This window comes from Macaca fascicularis, chromosome 19, assembly GCF_037993035.2.
Source record: "Macaca fascicularis isolate 582-1 chromosome 19, T2T-MFA8v1.1".
NCBI lineage: Eukaryota > Metazoa > Chordata > Mammalia > Primates > Cercopithecidae > Macaca > Macaca fascicularis.
Genome location: NC_088393.1, coordinates 7,590,418 through 7,609,105, shown reverse-complemented (window position 1 = coordinate 7,609,105; position 18,688 = coordinate 7,590,418). Strand labels below are relative to the sequence as shown.

The 18,688-nt window shown below is 47.8% G+C and overlaps 1 protein-coding gene across 5 annotated transcripts in view; it reads right to left on the bottom strand.

Moving 5' to 3' along the window:
* The window catches only part of VAV1 (vav guanine nucleotide exchange factor 1), an 82,907-nt gene that overhangs the window by 11,659 nt on the left and 52,560 nt on the right, over positions 1–18,688 (bottom strand). For 2 of the 5 annotated variants that reach the window (XM_005587727.4, XM_074025600.1), the window contains 14 exons: positions 18,055–18,154; positions 16,636–16,731; positions 16,320–16,388; positions 16,099–16,185; positions 15,910–15,995; positions 15,029–15,161; positions 12,600–12,709; positions 11,642–11,743; positions 11,302–11,399; positions 11,194–11,216; positions 10,973–11,018; positions 8,161–8,297; positions 7,689–7,754; positions 2,894–2,925 (listed from right to left, as the gene is read on the bottom strand). In XM_005587727.4, coding sequence (XP_005587784.3) covers positions 2,894–2,925; positions 7,689–7,754; positions 8,161–8,297; positions 10,973–11,018; positions 11,194–11,216; positions 11,302–11,399; positions 11,642–11,743; positions 12,600–12,709; positions 15,029–15,161; positions 15,910–15,995; positions 16,099–16,185; positions 16,320–16,388; positions 16,636–16,731; positions 18,055–18,154 — 1,185 coding nt within the window. The remainder of the gene's footprint in view (positions 1–2,893; positions 2,926–7,688; positions 7,755–8,160; positions 8,298–10,972; positions 11,019–11,193; positions 11,217–11,301; positions 11,400–11,641; positions 11,744–12,599; positions 12,710–15,028; positions 15,162–15,909; positions 15,996–16,098; positions 16,186–16,319; positions 16,389–16,635; positions 16,732–18,054; positions 18,155–18,688) is intronic. The other 3 variants (XM_065536139.1, XM_074025601.1, XM_045378441.2) reach the window with 2 other exon arrangements.

The following is an 18,688-nucleotide window of genomic DNA, read 5'->3' as shown; positions in this document are numbered from 1 at the left end:
AATATAAATGTAAATAGGTAATATATAAATCTATATTATAATATACTGTATACTGTATAATATAATATAAACATAAATGTGCAATATAAATAAAAAGCATTAATTTGTGATAAAAATAGCATAATAAAAATATATATTATGATATGTGACATAATATATAGTAGGTTATAAGCATAAATACACAATGTAAAGAGTAAGTATTAATTATAAACCATATGTAATTGCGTATAATATCTAACATCATGTAAATGTTAATATGTAATATAAATGTAAATATGAATAGAAATAGAAATGCCAGTAATCATTACAAGGTTAATTTTATGTTGTATGAATTTTACCTCATTTTTTAAAATTTAATTAATTAATTTATTTTTTTTGAGACAGAGTCTCACTCTGTCGCCCAGGTTGGAGTGCAATGGCGCAATCTCGGCTCACTGCAAGCTCCACCTCCCAGGTTCAAGCGATTCCCCTGCCTCAGCCTCCCGAGTAGCTGGGATTACCAGCGTGCGCCACCATGCCCAGCTAATTTTTGTATTTTTAGTAGAGACAGGGTTTCACCATGTTGCCCAGGCTGGTCTTGAACTCCTGATTTCAAGTGATCCACCTGCCTCAGCCTCCGAAAGGGCTGGGATTACAGGCATAAGCCACCACGTCCAGCTGAATTTCACCTCAATTTTAAAAAATGAATGCAAATCTGGTTCAAGTTGGTGTTTAACTTTTTTTTTTTAATGAATGCAAAGAAACCATGATGAACAAACGTCAAATTTTTGAATAAAGACAGAATCTGACTGCCCGACTCACCTCACCCACCTCCTCTTAGTCCCGGCTCTATTGGACCCTGTCTTTAGTTACAATTTTGATATTTGTTCATCTCGAATTTTTTTTGCCTTTTGATTTTTTTAATGTTGCATTAAAACATGATGGACCTTAATCACTGAGATTTTCAGCGTCCCCTTAAATCTTGCACCCACAAGAGAACCTCCCTGGTCTCACCCTGGTCCCCACCCCACTGACCGCATCTTGGCATGGAAGGGTGGAAGGAGTCCTAATGTAAGAGACCATGGTTCAAATCCTGACCCTGCCCCTTGTGCATTCTAAGACCTTGGCAACTGGTTTTGCCTCTCTGGGCCTCAATTTCCTCTTCTGAAAAGAGGGAGATGCCATAGATGCACATTTTTTATAAATGGCAATAGTGCACCTGCTACTATGTGGTAGGCACTTAGAAGATGGGAGCGTCAGGCAGTCGTGGCGGCTCACACCTGTAATCCCAGAACTTTGGGAGGCCGAGGCAAGTGGATTACACGAGGTCAGGAGTTCAAGACCAGCCTGGCCAACATGGTGAAACCCTGTCTTTACTAAAAATATAAAACATTAGCTGGGTGTGGTGGCAGGTGCCTGAAATCCCAGCTACTCAGGAGGCTGAGGCAGGAGAATCGCTTGAACCTGGGAGGTGGAGGTTGCAGTGAGCCAAGATCACACCACTGCACTCCAGCCTGGGCGACAAGAAGATGGGAGCATAATCATGCTGTGTTTTATTACTAGCAAGAGATGGTAAACCGAGGCACTGAGGCTTTGGGTTCAAATCCCATCTCCATCACATCCTCACCATGTGACGTTAAGTAAGTCACTTCCCCTCCTCAGCCTCCTTTGAAAGAAAAAAAAGAAAGAAGAAGAAAAGAAGAAAGTAGGGAACAGGGAGTGAGAATCAAATCTATTTTCCAAAGAGCTTTTGTGAAAATTAAAGAAGCTCATTAAAGAGCTGAGGTGCCAGCAATTGTTCAATGCACCATTCTTTTATGTGCCATCATGAAAGAACATTTCCTGCCTATAAAATTCAGCCGAAGATGGATACTGTGGATCACAAGAGCCATTTCAATGACAGAGATGTTCCAATGTGAAGGGAAAAAAAAAAACATGCATCTTAGAACAGATTAAATGTAGTAATAATAACAACTAATGCTGTATAAAGTCTTCATTATGTGTCAGGATCAGGACTAAGCACTTGACAGACTCATTTACACCTCCTAACAACACTATGAAGTAGATACTGTCATTAAGCTATTTTCCAGAGAGGAATGCTGAAACAGAGAGAGGTTAATTTACCAGCCCAAGGTCACACAGCTAGGTAAGGTTGGGGTCAGAATTTGAATCCAGGTCAGCAGGTCCCAAAAGCCACACTGTAAACCTCCACCCCTATATGCTTGACATGCTAGAGGTGCAAAACAAACAAACAAGCAAGACAAAAAATCCTACAAAAACAATTGGGACTGTCATGACCATCACCACCATCATCATTATCATCATCGTCATCATCATCATCATTACCATCACCACCACCATCATTATCATCATCATTGTCATCATCATCATCGTTACCATCACCACCACCATCATTATCATCATCATCACCATCATTATCATCATCATCATCGTTGCCATCACCACCACCATCATTATCATCATCGTCGTCATTGTCATCATCACCATCACCATCATCATCATCGCTACCATCACCACCATCATCATCATCATCATCATCGTCATCATCATCACCATCATCATCATCATCATCATCGTTACCATCACATCATCATTATCATCATCGTCATCATCATCATCGTTACCATCACCAGTATCATCATCATCATCACCATCATCATCATCATCATCATAACTATTTTCCTTCCAACAAGACCATCATCTCCCAAGGTCAGGGGCCCTCTTTTGTCCTTCCCATCCCCAGCAGCCCCCAGCCCAGAGCTAGATTCAGAAGTCGCTGCTCAGGGAACACACAATGCATAACTAATTGGGTCGGAGGTTCCTCCCATACCCAGCCTGGAACCCCAACCCAGAAACCTCTCATTGAAACAAAATAAGAAATATTTCTACTCACCAGAGATGAACAGACAGGTCCTGAGGAGGGCCCTAAGAACACAGAGAGAGACCCCGACTTAGTGTAAAGACCCCAGCATGACAGCAGAGGGCAGGGCACTTCATTCATTCATTCCTTCATTCATTCCACTTGCGTTTAGTGAGTGCCTATTATGTGCCAGGCACTGTGGTACTCTTTGGGGATAAAGTCCCAGAATCTCGGGGGAGAGACTGTCCCAGTGTCATATAAGGCAGGGGTTCTCTTCCCAGCAGTTTATCATAACCCTCAAGTCGAGGATGGTTTTTACGTTTTTAGATGGTTGGCAAAAATCAAAAGAATTTTTTAAAAAAATATTTTTAGGGACAGAGTCTCACTATGTTGTCCAGGTTGGAGTGCAGTGGTACAATCATAGCTCACTGCAGCCTCGACCTTCCAGGTTCAAGCGATCCTCCCACCTCAGCCTCCCAGTGTAGCTGGGACTACAGGCATGCGCCACCACACCCACTAATTTTTAATTTTTTTAATATTCTCGAGATGAGGGAGAGGGTCTCCCTTTGTTTCCCAGGCTGGTCTCAAACTCCTGGCCTCAAGCAATCCTCCTGCTTTGGCCTCCCAAAGGGCTAGGATTGCAAGCATGAGCCACCATGACTAGCCAAAATAATATTTTGGGGATTGTGAAAATTATATGAAATTCATCTGTCAGTGCCCATGAACTATGCTTTATAGGAAAATAGCCACGGCCACACATCATTTACAGATTATCTACGGCTACTTTTGCACTACAGGGGCGGAACTAAAGAGCTGCAAAACTGTATGGGACCCTGGAGGGTCAGCATGTTTACACTACTACTCGGCTCTTTACGGAAAAAGTTTGCCAATCCTCATCTGAATATGGGTGAAAGTGCTCACTTTCTTATTTATGTACTCATTTATTTATTTAGAGATAGAGTTTTGCTCTTCTTGCCCAGGCTGGAGTGCAATGGCGTGATCTCGGCTCACCACAACCTCCGCCTACCGGGTTCAAACGATTCTCCTGCCTCAGCCTCCCGAGTAGCTGGGATCACAGGCATGTGTCACCACACCCGGTTAATTTTGTATTTTTCGTAGAGATGGGGTTTCTTCCATGTTGGTCAGGCTGGTCTCGAACTCCCGACCTCAGGTGATCCGCCCGCCTCGTCCTCCCAAAGTGCAGGGATTAGAGGCATGAACCAGCATGCCCGGCTGAAAGTGCTCGCTTTCACTACCTTAAAGCCATTAGGACAGCTACTATAAGGCAAAAACAAATCAACAAACAAAACAGAAAGTAGCAAATGTGGGCAAAGATGTGGACAAAGAACCCTTGTGCACTGTTGGTAGGAATGTAAAATGGTGCACTATGAAAAACAGTATGTGCTGGGGGTGGTGGTTCACGCCTGTAGTCCCAGCATTTTGGGAGGCTGAGGCAAGCGGATCATGAGGTTAGCAGTTCAAGACCAGCCTGACCAACATGGCAAAAACCCCGTCTCTACTAAAAATACAAAAAATTAGCCAGGCATGGTGGTGCACGCCTGTAATCCCAGCTACTTGGAATCCCAGCTACTTGGAAGGAGAATCACTTGAACCCGGGAGGGAGAGGTTGCAGTGAGCCGAGATCGCGCCACTGCACTCCAGTCCAGGCCACAGAGCGAAACTCTATCTCCAAAAAAAAAGAAAGAAAAGAAAAGAGAAAGAAAAGCAGTATGGGCCGGATGCTGTGGCTCATGCCTGTACTCCTAGCACTTTGAGAGGCAGAGGTGGGTGGATCACCTGATGTCAGGAGTTCAAGACCAGCCTGGCCAACATGGTGAAATTCCCATCTCTACAAAAATACAAAAATTAGCTGGGTGCGGTGGCGGGCGCCTCTAATCCCAGCTACTCAAAAGGCTGAGGCAGAAGAATCGCTTGAACCCGGGAGGCAGAGTGAGCCGAGATCATTCCATTGCATTCCAGCACTCCAGCCTGGGGACAGAGCAAAACTCCCTATCGAAATAAATAAATAAATATAAATAAAAATAAAAATAATGGTGGTTCCTCAAAACATTAAAAACTAGAACTACCATAGAAAAGTCCCATTTCTGAGTATATACCCAAAGGAACTGAAAGCAAGGATTTGAAACGATATTTGCACACCCATGTTCGTAGCAGCTTTATTCACAATAACGCAAAAGTTGAAGCAGCCGATTGTTCACTGACGGGAAAAAGGATAAACAAAATTCTTAACAATTAAGAAAACTGCCCGGGCACGGTGGCTCACGCCTGTAATCCCAGCACCTTGGGAAGCCAAGGAGGGTGGGTCGTTTGAGCCCAGAAGTTGGAGACCAGCCTAGGCAACAAGATGAAACCCCGTCCCTACAAAAAAAAAATACAAAAATTAGGCCGGGCATAGTGGATCACGCTTGTACTCCCAGCACTTTGGGAGGCCAAGGCAGGCAGATTCCCTGAGGTCAGGAGTTAGAGACCAGCCTGGCCAACATGGTGAAACCCTGTCTCTACTAAAAATACAAAAATTAGCTGGGTGTGGTGGCAGGTGCCTGTCATCCCAGCTACTGTGGAGGCTGAGGCGGGAGAATCGCTTGAACCCAGGAGGCGGAGGTTGCAGTGAGCCGAGATCGCACCATTCCATTCCAGCCTGGGCAACAAGAGAGAAACTCTGTCTCAAAAAAAAAGTACAAAAATTAGCCAGGCATGGTGGCACATGCCTGTAGTCCCAGCTACTCAGGAGGCTGAAGTGGGAGGATCACTTAAGCTTAGGGGATCCAGGCTGCTGTGAGTTATAATTGCACCACCACTGCACTCCAGCCTGAGTAACAGAACCACACCCTATCTCAAAAAAAAAAAAAAAAAAAAAAAAAAAGCCGGGCGCGGTGGCTCATGCCTGTAATCCCAACACTTTGGGAGGCTGAGGCTGGCAGTTCACAAGGTCAGGAGTTCGAGACCAGCCTGGCCAACATGGTGAAACTCCATCTCTACTAAAAATACAAAAATTAGCCAGGCGTGGTAGCAGGCATCTGTAATCCCAGCTAGTTGGGAGGCTGAGGCAGGAGAATCGCTTGAAACCAGAAGGCAGAGGTTGCAATGAGCCGAGATCACCCCACTGCACTCCAGCCTGGGCAACAAGAGTGCAACTCCATCATAAATAAATAAATAAATAAATAAAGCTGAGCATAATGGCATGCATCTGGGGTCCCAGCCACTCAGGAGGGTGAGGTGGGAGGATTGCTCGAGCCCAGGAGGTCAAGGCTGCAGTGAGTTAAAATCACACCATTGCACTCCAGCCTGGGTGACAGAATGAGACCCTCTCTCTAAAACAAAAAAATTAAGAGATAGATAGAATAGATGGATGATGGATAGGTAGGTAATAGGTACATGGATAGATGATAGATGATAAACAGACAGTTGATAGATAAATGATAAATGAATAGATGAGAGAGAAATGATAATAGATAATAGATGGTTAGATAGGTAGGTGAAAAATAGGTAGAGAGATGATCAGTGAATAGATAGATAATAGACAGATAATACATAGACAGATAATACATAGATAAATGATAGGTGGATGAACAGATCATGAATGTATTGATAAGTAGACAGATGATGGATGGATGGATGGATGGATGGATGGATGGATGGATGGAAGGATGGAAGAATTGATTGATGAATGGATGGATTGATGGGTAGGTAGGTACATGGATAGATAGATAGATAGATAGATAGATAGATAGATAGATAGATAAATAGATAGATAGACAGATAGACAGACAGATGGGGACAGAAGGGACAGCGCTTCCTTGCAGCAGAACACCAGCTAATAAATGTGGAAAGAATGATGGAGTTGGAAACTCATATTGTAACTTGACAGTGGAGAAACCACAGGAACACAAAAATTTTTGATAAAATTTTTGGGGAAATTGGCAACATTTAAATACAGACTATGAATTCAATAATAGTATAATGTCAACGTTGAATTTTGTGTCTTTTAAAATCTTGCTCTGGTTATGTACAAGGAGGTTCTTGTTCTTAAGAAGTATTTAGGGGTAAAGGGGAACGCCATCTGCAAATTCACTTTTAACTCTTCCAGGAAAAATAAATACTATGTGTGGGTAGAGAGAGGAAATGACAGAGCAAATGGAACAAAATATTAGCAGAACCAATGCAACTGGGTAAAGGCTAACGGGGGCTCTTTGCATTATTCTCACAGTTTTGCTAGAAGTCTGAAATAATATAAAATTAAAGTTAAAGCAACACTGGAGAGAATTTCCCTCTGTAGGCTGTGAAGTGGACAGTGGGGTCATTTGCTATGAATGAGCTAGGGGACATCTGAGGTTGGGGTGAGAGGGAGAGCTTTGAAGTCATCGTGAAGAGTGAGGGGTCCATCGAGAAGAGAACACTAGAAGAACAGCAGAGGCTGGGGTGGACAGGTGCGTCCACCAGGAGCAGGGCAAGGACGCAGGCAATGGAGGCCACAGCACTCTCACAGAACTCAATTCAGTGTCTCAGAAAGAAGCCACGGGCAGGCCCACTTTCTAGGTCCCTGCTCCTTCCTCCCTACCATACCTGTGTAGGAAGGAAAGGACCTTGATACAAAAATTATCAAGGAGAAAAAGATCAATCATTGTTTCCAGGGTGGCCCCTCTCTGGGCTCAGTTGGTGGGGCGGGCAAAGCCTTGAGTTGGAGATAGACCTGCCATGATGGGCAGCCCCCTTCCCAACTCCAGGGGTGTCTTTTCAATTCTGCCCATCCTCCCAGGACCCACCCTGAACCCCTTGCCCTTGTTCCATTCAGACTTGAGGCACTCACACGGATGTAGGGCTTCACCCTGTTACAAGGAAACCAGCCAATTTCATTAGTAGATGTATTCCTGCCCTAAACACCCAGGAGACAAAAACAGGAACAGAAAGGTTATAGGATCCATAACCCCACCCACCACCTAAACCCATAACCCTCCACATGGATCCTGCCCCATCACTCGTGTGTGTGTGTGTGTGTGTGTGTGTGTGTGTGTGTCCGTCTCTCTGCTCATTGGTCACTCTGCTTGTCTATCTATCTCAGGATGGCCTGGAGAGCCCAGAGAGGTGACAATCAGTATTAACTTCCTGGGAAGATGGCCATCTCAGAAAAGCCATGCCGAGAAATCTCAGGGTACCTCCCCAACTCCCCAGGCATCACCTCCAGAGCACAGTAAGACTATGACCCAACTCCCTGAGACCACATGACTCCATAACCCTACACTTGGGTCCCACCCCATCACTCCTGTTGTCCCAGCCTGTACCTCCCACCAGTTCTGTTCAGCCTCAGCCTTTGTGAGCTCCACAATGTCTCCAGGGTTGAGTCGTAGAAAGGGTCCAATGGCTCCAGGGGGTGGAGGAAGCCCATAGTATTCCTGGAACACCTCCATCTTGGGCAGACCTGGAGGACAGGGTACAGGAGTACAGGGTGATTGGCAGGCAACTTTCAACGCTGAATCTTGCCACCCACCAGAATGGCTAAAATTTTTCTTTTTAGACTGGCAATACCAAGTGTTGACAAGAACGTGGAGCAACTGGAATTCTCACTCGTTGCTGGTGGGGATACTCTTTGGAAAACTATTCGACAATATCTACTGAAGCTAAACATTGTATCTAGTCTGTAACCCAGCAATCCAAGAGAAATAAAAACATGTGTTCTGGTCAGGTGAGGTGGCTCACGCCTGTAATCCCATCATTTTGAGAGGCCGAGGTGGACGGATCACCTGAGGTCAGGAGTTCAAGACCAGACTGGCCAACGTGGTGAAACCCCATCTCCACTAAAACTACAGAAATTAGCCAGGCATGGTGGCAGGTGCCTGTAATCCCAGCTACTTGGGAGGCAGGGGGCAGGAGAATCCCTTGAACTCAGGAGGCAGAGGTTGCAGTGAGCTGAGATCATGCCACTGCACTCCAGCCTGGGCAATGGAGTGAGCCTCCATCTCAAAACAAACAAACAAAAAACAAAAAATGTCCTTCAAAAGTTGCTTATTCAGAATATCCAAAAACTGGCAACCAACCAAATGTCCTCAATAGGTTGATCAATCAATAAACAAATTGTGATACCATCACATAATGGAATACTATACAGCAATGAAAAAGAAAAAGCTGAAATAAGCATGCACTATATGATTTTATTTATAGAAAACTCAAGAGCAGGCAAAATTAATCTATGGTGATAGACATCAGACAGTGGTTCCCTATGGGAGATAGGTGAGTAGCAGTGCTTTCTGATAAAACTTTCTGTGGTGATGGATATGTCCAATATGGTAGCAACTAGCCACAGGCAGTTATTGAAAGCTTCAAGGCTAAGTAAAAAAAAATTTAAGATGATTTCATTTTAATTCATTTATATCGGACAGTGCCGTTCTGGAGGGATGAAAATGTTCTATGCTTTTATTTGATTGTTGGTTGCATGGATAAAAACATATTAAGTCATATACTTAAGATTTATTGATTTTTACATACCTTAAAGTATGTATTTCCTCTCTCAATAAAATACATGTATGTGTGTGCATATATATATGTATATATATATTCTATTGTATAAAGGACACTTGGGCTGTTTCTAATTTTGACTGTTGCTAAGAAAGCTGACTGACTATTGCTAATTACATAATAAGTAATAAGAAGAAAACATACCCATTCATAGATTTCATATATTTATTTTTTTATTTCCTTGAAACAGGATCTTGCTCTGTTGCCCAGGCTGGAGTGCAGTGGCGTGATCAAGGCTCACTGCAACCTTGAATTCCTGGGTTCAAGCAGGAACCCCACTAATTTAAAAAAATTTTTTGTAGACACAGGGTCTCGTTATGTTGCCCAGGCTGGCCTCAAACTCCTGGCCTTGGAGTTTGAGTGCTGGGATTACAGCCATGAGCCACCACACCTGACTTACGTTATATATTTATATGTCATATAAATGGCATATAAGTGGAACACTCCTGCCACTGCGCTCCAGCCTGGGATACAGAGCAAGACCCTGCTTCTAAAAATTTTTTTAAAAAAGATGTATTATATATATACATATACGATATATGACATATATGTATCAGCTTTATTTGCAATAGTAAAAAACTAGAAACAACTCAAATGTCCTCAATACAACAGAAGGAGACATGTATTTTTTTTTTAAGTTTTTTGTTTTTGTTTTTGTTTTTGTTTTGAGACAGAGTCTCGCTCTGTCGCCCAGGCTGGAGTGCAGTGGCCGGATCTCAGCTCACTGCAAGCTCCACCTCCCGGGTTTATGCCATTCTCCTGCCTCAGCCTTCTGAGTAGCTGGGATCTCCTGCCTCAGCCTCCCGAGTAGCTGGGACTACAGGCACCTGCCACCTCGCCTGGCTAGTTTTTTGTATTTTTTTAGTAGAGACGGGGTTTCACCGTGTTCGCCAGGATGGTCTCGATCTCCTGACCTCGTGATCCGCCCATCTTGGCCTCCCAAAGTGCTGAGATTACAGGCTTGAGCCACCGCGCCTGGCCTTAAGTTTTTTTTAAATTAAGGTTGGGCACAGTGGCTCATGCCTGTAATCCCAACACTCTGGGAGGCCAAGCAGGCCGATCACCTGAGGTTAAGAGTTCGAGACCAGCCTGCCCAACATGGTGAAACACCGTCTCTACTAAAAATACAAAAATTAGCCAAGCGTGGTGCCTGTAGTCCCAGCTGCTCAGGAGGCTGAGGCAGGAGAATCATTTGAACTTGGGAGGTGGAGGTTGTAGTGAGCCAAGATCACACCACTGCACTCCAGCCTGGGCAAGGGGGAAAGATTCCATCTCCAAAAATAAATTAATTAATTAGTTAAAATAAGCACATACTGTATGAGTTATTTTATACAGTATGACTGGGCAACATAGCAAGACCTCATCTCTATTTTAAAAATTTAAAAATTAGGCGTGGTGGCATGCACCTGACTTCAAGCGATCCTCCCGCCTTGGCCTCCCAAATTGCTGGGATTACAGGTGGGAGCCATTGCACCCAGCCCAATGTGGCTGTTAATATGATTATGGAGATCTGTCCGTGGGTCAACATGAATGGAGATACATTTTCCTCCTGCCCCCACACAGCACCCCCTGCCAACTCACCCAGCTCATTCCTCTTTTTGTCCTGAGCCCTGCGATGCAGTTTGTCCTGGAAGGAGAGACAAAGAAAGCCCGTTTACCGATGCCCAGCCTTGGGGCTTGTAGGCCCCCATCACCATCCTCACCCCACAAAGGATCACGCCCAGTTCTGGGATGCCCTGGGTCCTCCCCGCACTGTTGCCCATTATTTGCAGTGCACAGGAAGGAGCGTGGGAAAGTCTTACCTTCCTCATAGTTCCCGGGAAATCTATGGGAGAGTAAAGGTAACGGTGAGAACGGGAAATCCTCCACAGAGAACCAAGCTCACCTCCCAGCCTCCCTCCCACTCGTACCTTGCCCATGTCGGCCACACGGAGGGACCCTCCCCAGACACTCCTTGTGTGCAGGTGCCCGGCACCGATGGCAGCGATAGCCCTGATAGAAGGTGCCTCTGAGATGCAGGGGACACATAAAGAAGAGTGAGTGACCTTTACAGACATGGCCAAATATTCTGCCAAGAACATAAAGGGCCCCCTTGGGTTCTCTTTAGATCAGGAGAGTGACGGAGAAGCAGAAGATCAAAGTAGGAACGCCCCCATCTCCCAATTTAGGGAACCAATTACTGGGGCAGCTTCTCTAGCAAGGAACTGACGACCAAGCCCAGGATGCAGGACCTTCCTCCTAGATTCCCACCTAAGCAGCATCTGACAAGCCTTGCAGGACGTGGTCTCCTCAAAGGAGAACATCTGGAAGTCATGCCCGTTGGCGGTGGCATTCTCCGGGTAAATGTTGGAGCTGGCAGAGGAAAATTAAAAAAAAAAAAAAAGAGGATCAGCATTTTATTCCTTTTTATGGCTGAATACCATTCCATGGTATGAACAGACCATATTTGGTGCGTCCACTCATTCCCTGATTGATGTCTGGGTCGTTTCCACCCTTTGGCCACACTGAATCGTGCTGCTACGCACATCGGGAGAAAGAGAAAGCAGGTTAGGAGTTTCCAGGGGCTGCGAGAGCGGGGAATTGGGAGTGAATGTTTCATGGGTATGAGGTCTCCTTTGGGCTGACGAAAAGGTTTTGAAACTGGATAGAGGTGATGGTTGCACAACACTGTTAGTGTACAAAGTGCCATGCAATAGTGCACTTTGAAATTGTTAGATTTTTGTTGTGGGCATTTTGCCTCATGTAAAAAGGAGGAGGAGGAGACAGAAGTGGAAGATGAGGAAGAGGGGAAGAAGGAGGAGGAGGAAGAGGAGGAAAGGGAGGAGGAGGAAGAGGAGGAGAAGGAAGAGGAAAAAAGGGAGGAAAGGGAGGAGAAGGAAGAAGGGGTGGAGGAGGAATAGGAGGAAGAGGAAGAGAAGGAAGGAAAGGAGGAGGAAGGGGAGGAAGGAGAGGAGGAAGAAGGAGAGGAGGAGGAAGAACAAGAGGAAGAGCAGGAAGAGGAAAGAGGAGGAGGAAAGGAGCTTGCACACAACTCCCGCATTCCAAGGATGAAGACAGCCTCCGGCCTGTCCCTCTTATTTCCCAAATGAAGAGACTGAGGTTCAGAGTGGTCCCATGGCATGTCAGGACAGAGTAGGGACTAGAGCACGTTCCTCTTTCCCAGCCCCTGCCCCTCTGAGGACAAAGAGGAAGGAAGACGAGGACTCACATGGCCATCTCAAACTGCTCCATCCACTTCTTCTTCAATTCTCTTGTCTTGAAGAACAGTTCATAGCCCTGGGCACCTTGGTCCTCAATCAGCAGGAACATGTGGCTCCACTGCAGGGAAGCAGAGCTCAGACTGAAGGCACTGCCCCTGTGGGGGGCGGGAGCACACGCCCACTGACCCTCCCTCTGTAGGGAACAGTCAAGCCCGTGGCAGTCTCTGTGCCCCAAGCACCATGCACGGATATCCTTGTAAAAGGGCTTTCTAGGATATCCAAATACACAACCATAAACCCAAAACCACACACACATGCGTGCACATGCACACACACACACACCCCTTTGCAGAAGCACACACCAGACACAGCATGTCACTCATCATTGATTTGTCTGTTCAACAAAGCATGGGTGCAGCGCCTGCTGAGAAACAGACACTGCTAGGAGCTAGGGACAGAGCAGCGAATAGGACGTGGTCCCCAGAGCTCCAGCTGGGTAGGAGAGACGGATGCCGGAAGCAGGCAGTCACAAGACAGCAACTGGCTCCTCGGGAGGCACAGGCTGAGACACAGAGAAGCTGGCCAGGTGTGGTGGCGCACACCTGTAATCCCAGCACTTTGGGAGGCCGAGACAGGTGAATCACGAGGTCAGCACCAAGACGGGTGAATCACAAAGTCAGCAGTTCAAGAACAGCCTGACCAATGCAGTGAAACCCCGTCTCTACTAAAAATACCAAAAATTAGCCGGGCGTGGTGGTGTGCGCCTGTAATCCCAGCTACTTGGGAGGCTGAGGCAGGAGAATTGCTTGAACCCAGGAGGCGGGAGGTTGCAGTGAGCTGAGATCATGCCACTGCACTCCAGCCCGGGTGACAAAGCGAGACTCCTTCTCAAAAAAAAAAAAAAAAAAAAGAGAAGCCGCAGACCAGAGCTCAGGGGGATCTCCAGGGGAAAGACTAAAGCGAAGGGAAGATTTCACAGGAGAAAAAGCAAAAGGAAGCAAGGAAGAGCCGAGAGGGAGAGGGGTCTCAGCTCAAATGTCACTGCCACAGAGAGTGTCCCTTCCACAGAGAGTGCCCCTGAACAATGGAGGTAAGATGTGACTGTGGTAGATGAGGGGGGCCCATCCTCACCTACCACAGTCACATCCCCTGTTTTATTCATTTATTTTTTAATAGAGACTGGGTCTCACTCTGTGGCCCCGGCTGGAGTGCAATCATAGCTCACTGCAGCCTCCAACTCTTGGCCACAAGTGATCCTCCAACCTCAGCCTCCCATGTAGTTAGGGCTACAGGCATGTGCCACCAAGCCCAGCTACATTTTTTTTTAATGTTTTGTAGAAATGAGGATCTCCCTATGTTGCCCAGGCTGGTCTCAAACTCCTGGGCTCAAGAGATTCTCCCATCTCGGCCTCCCAAAGTGCTGGGATTACAGGTGTGAGCCACTGTACCCAGCCACCTACTTTATTTTCTTTGTAGAAAGCATCCCATAAGAAGTCAAGTACCATACAAGAAATAAAATAGACCAGACACGGTGGCCCATGCCTGTAATCTCAGCACTTTGAGAGGCTGAGGCAGGCGGATCACTTGAGGTCAGGAGTTTGAGACCAGCCTGGCCCATGTGGTGAAACCTGGTCTCTACTAAAAATACAAAAATTAGCTGGGCGTGGTGGTGGGCACCTGTAATTTCAGCTACTCGGGAGGCTGAGGCAGGAGAATCGCTTGAACCTGGGAGCCAGAGGTTGCAGCGATCCGAGATCATGCCACTGCACTCCAGCCTGAAGGACAGAGTAAGACTGTCTCAAAAAAAAAAAAAAGAAAGAAAGAAAGAAAGAAAGAAAGAAAGAAAGAAAGAAAGAAAGAAAGAAAGAAAGAAAGAAAGAAAGAAAGAAAAGAAAAGAAAAGAAAAGAAAAGAAAAGAAAAGAAAAGAAATGAAATGAAACAAAATAAAAACTCGATATTGCTTTCCATTTTAGTCCTAGTGCCTAGAAGAGTGCCCTGGATAGAGTAGGTGCTCAATTTAAAAACTGTTGAGTGGCTCATGCCTGTAATCCCAGCACTTCGGGAGGCCGAGGCAGGTGGATCACGAGGTCAGGAGAAGGAGACCATGGGGCTAACATGGAGAAACCCCGTCTCTACTAAAAATACAAAAAATTAGCCAGGCGTGGTGGCACGTGCCTGTAGTCCCAGCTACTCGGGAGGCTGAGCCAGGAGAATGGAACCAACCTGGGAGGCAGAGGTTGCAGTGAGCCGAGATTGTGTCACTGCACTCTGGCCTGGCGACAGAGCAAGACTCCGTCTTAAAAAAACAAAAAACAAAACAAAAAAAGACTGTGAGTGGATTAACACACACTTCCATGTAGATGTAGTCTGGTAAACACCGGCGTATGCCCACGTGGAGAGGGCTAAGCTGCCGACTGTGTGACGTCAAAGCCCCACCTTCTTGTTGTCACGGTCTCCTGAAGAGTCATCCCGAATCTGGAAGCTGTGCAGGTTCACAAAGTCCTTGAGGTCATAGGAGTCTCCCCGGCGTTTACAGATGAGCAGAGCTTTGTCGAGCAGGAAGGCATACCTGGAAGGATGGATAAGGCATTCCTGTCTGGCTCTTCCCAACTGTCCCCACCAGCTCTCTGACCAGTTCCTCCACATCCTGGTCCCACCCTGACCTTCTCCTCCTCCTTGGCCAACTTGGTCATGCCCACCTGTCCATCCTGATCTCACCCACGTGATCCACGTTGGCCCTACTGCCTGTCAGTCTTGGCTCCACCCATATTCCTGGTTGGCTCCGTCCTGCCTGTCCATCAAGGTTCCACTGCCTTGTCTGGATGGATCTACCACCTGTCTGTCTAGAAATCTTGTCTCACCCACACTCAGGTCCCTACCCAAATTCATCTTAATTCCACCTACAAGTCTACATAGGAACTGGCCCCACCCCTACCGAGGCTCCCCCCAAGATCTGCATTGGCTCCACCCACCTGTCCATCTAGGAGTCTGGCCACGCCCCTATCCAGGCTCTTTCCCAGATCTGTGTTGACTCCACCCAACCACCCATCTAGAAACCTGGCCCTATCCCTACCCAGGCTCCATCCAGATCTGTGTTGACTCCACGCACCTGCGCATCTAGGAGCCTGGCCCCACTCCTGCCCAGGCTCTGCTCCAGATCTATGTTGACTCCACCCACCTATCCATCTAGAAGCCTGGCCCCGCCCCTGCCCAGGCTCCACCCAGATCTGTGTTGACTCCATCCACCTGCCCATCTAGGAGCCTGGCCCCACCCCTTTGCCCAGGCTCCATCCCCGATCCATGCTGACTCCACTCACCTGTCCATCTTGGAGCGCCGTTCCACCGAGGTGATCTTGAGCTCCCCGTCGATCTTGGGCCGGCCATAGTGAGCCAGAGACTGGTCCTATGCAGCAGGCAGGGGCGTCTAGCAAGGGTCTCCCAAGAAAGGAGCCAGACACCCTCCCCACGTGGCCACACCCCTGGCCCACCCGGCTCCACCACCTCACCAGGTTCTCAATGGAGAGCTGGAAATTGGTGATCTGCCGCAGTGTCTCGTTGTCTCGCTTGACCTCGTTCACGCACTGAGCCAGGTCCTGGGGAAGGGACAGGGGTGAACCTGGCCCCCCAACAGCCGACCCAGGCTCCTACCTAACCCCAGCTAGAGGATCAGCCTCCACCAGGAGAGTGTCTGCAGCAGGTGAGTGACCATCACCCCACACCCACTCACCCTCATGGCATCCAGGGCCAGCCGCAGGTTCTCCTTCTCTATAGCCTCCTGCGTGTGTTTCACCAGCTCCTGCGAGAACCAAGACGTCAGACGTCACCTGGCCCCTCCCCTTCTCCCTGGGGGGAGGGCCTTCCAAACAATGCTAGCTCACCAGCTCCTCCCTTGTACTGGTGGCCCTGGAGGCTGAGACATGACCCCAGTGACCCATCCCCGAGTGTCCTAGAGACCCAACCCCCAGAAGCCAACCCCGTCCCCACTTTTATAGACACAGGAGAGTAGATGCGTGGATCCAACGCCTCAGGGATGGGCCCGGCACCTGGAGAAGAAGGTGATATTTGAGAACTCGCTGCATAGGCACCATCAGTAGGTCCCGCAAGGTGAACCTCCCGTTGTTGGCTCGCTGAGAACATTCCTGGTGAATCAGAGAACAATGGGGAAACTGAGGCAGGTCCCAGAAAGAGCCAGTTGCAGGGTGGGTGCAGATAGATCTGAATAAAGACGTGGGCAGCTCTCCACCCCAGAGCTGTGGGGATTTTTCTAGAGGCCAAAGCATCATATCTGCCCCCAAGGAAACAGGGAAAGAGCTCCATGAGGTGGGGGAAGCTTAAGAACCACTGGAAGGAACTTTGGGAGGCCGAGGCGGGAGGATCACTTGAGGTCAGTAGTTCAAGACCAGCCTGGCCAACATGGGGAAACCCCGTCTCTGCTGAAAAAAAAAACAAAAAAAAAACTGGTGTGGTGGTGGACTCCTGTAATCCCAGCTACTCAAGAGACTGAGGCAGGAGAACTGCTTGAACCCAGGAGGCAGAGATTGCAGTGAGCTGAGATCGCACCACTGCACTCAAACCTGGGTAACAGACGGCGACTCCATCTCAAAAAACAAACAAACAAACAAAAAAACAATGGGAAGAGGCTGGGTACAACTGCTCACGCCTGTAATCTTAGCTCTTTGAGAAGCTGAGGTGGGTGAATCGCTTGAGTCCTGGAGTTTGAGACCACCCTGGACAACATGGTGAAACCCCATCTCTATAAAACACACAAAAATTAGCCAGGAATGGTGGTATGCATCTGTAGTCCCAGCTACTGAGGAGGCCGAGGTAGGAGCTGGGAGGATTGCTTGGGTACAGGAGTTCGAGGCTGCGGTGAGCTATGATCATGCCACTGCACTCCAGCTTGGGGGACAGAATGAGATCCTGTCTCAAAACAAAACAAAACAAACAAACAAAAAACCACTGGAATGTGGCAAATGCTGCCTGGGATAGAGGTCCAGCATTCTGCCTGCTGAGGGGGACCGCAGAGGGGGAGAGGGACAGGTCTGGAGAGCACCCATCCTCACCACCCCTGCCCTGTCTATGTTTCCACCAGACAAACAGATCCAGGTTGAAGTTCAATTCTAGATCAGGTTCAGCCTGGGATCAGGGGTTGGTTGGAATTGGGGTTCAGTGAGAAGTGGGAGCTCAGCCCAGACTTGGGGTACCATCAGTGCTAGGGCTCAGCCGAGGGCTGGGGTTCGGTGTGGGATCAGAGCTCAGTTCAGCCTGATATCAGGGGTCAGCCCAGACCCGGGGCCAGCCCATTTCTGTTCTTCTCCATTTTCTCCACTTGGCTGGCCAGTACCTCCCTCCCCAGTCCTTTGACGATCCCTGGCTGGGCTGCGGCAGAAAGTGGACCATCTGCAATTCAGCGTCCTCCCTGCTGCCCCCAGGGCCTGGGGAGGAGCGGGAGAGGCCCCCACCTCCAGCTTCATCTGCACGTCCTCCCGGGCTGCGGCCACACGATCCAGGTGTTTGCTGGCTGACTCCACCTGGCTGCAGTAGCGGCCGTAGACGAGGAACCTACAGCGAGAGGACAGGCCACCAGGTGAGGGTGGCTGGCATCAAGGTCGGGCAGAGGCCAGCGTCAGCCTTGGCCTCGCTCTTCCCAGCTGGAGAAGAAACCTGACTCTCAGTTTCCCCATCTGTGAAATGTTAATAACAATAGCATCTCCCACGCGAGGCTATTGTAGCATTATCTTATTTAACGCTACGGTAATCTCACCACAGTACCTGGTATTGTCTCTGCCCAATGTTTGTTTATTTTTATTTTATTTTATTTGTTTATTTTTGAGATGGAGTTTCACTCTTGTCGCCCAGGCTGGAGTACAGTGGTACGATCTCAGCTCACTGCAACCTCCACCTCCCAGGTTCAAGCGATTCTCCTGCCTCAGCCTCCTGAGTAGCTGGCATTACAGGTGCCTGCCACCACGCCTGGCTAATTTTTGTATTTTTAGTAGAGTTGGGGTTTCACCATGTTGGCCGGGCTGGTCTCCAACTCCTGATCTCAAGTGATCTGCCCTCCTTGGCCTCCCAAAGTGCTGGATTTACAGGTGT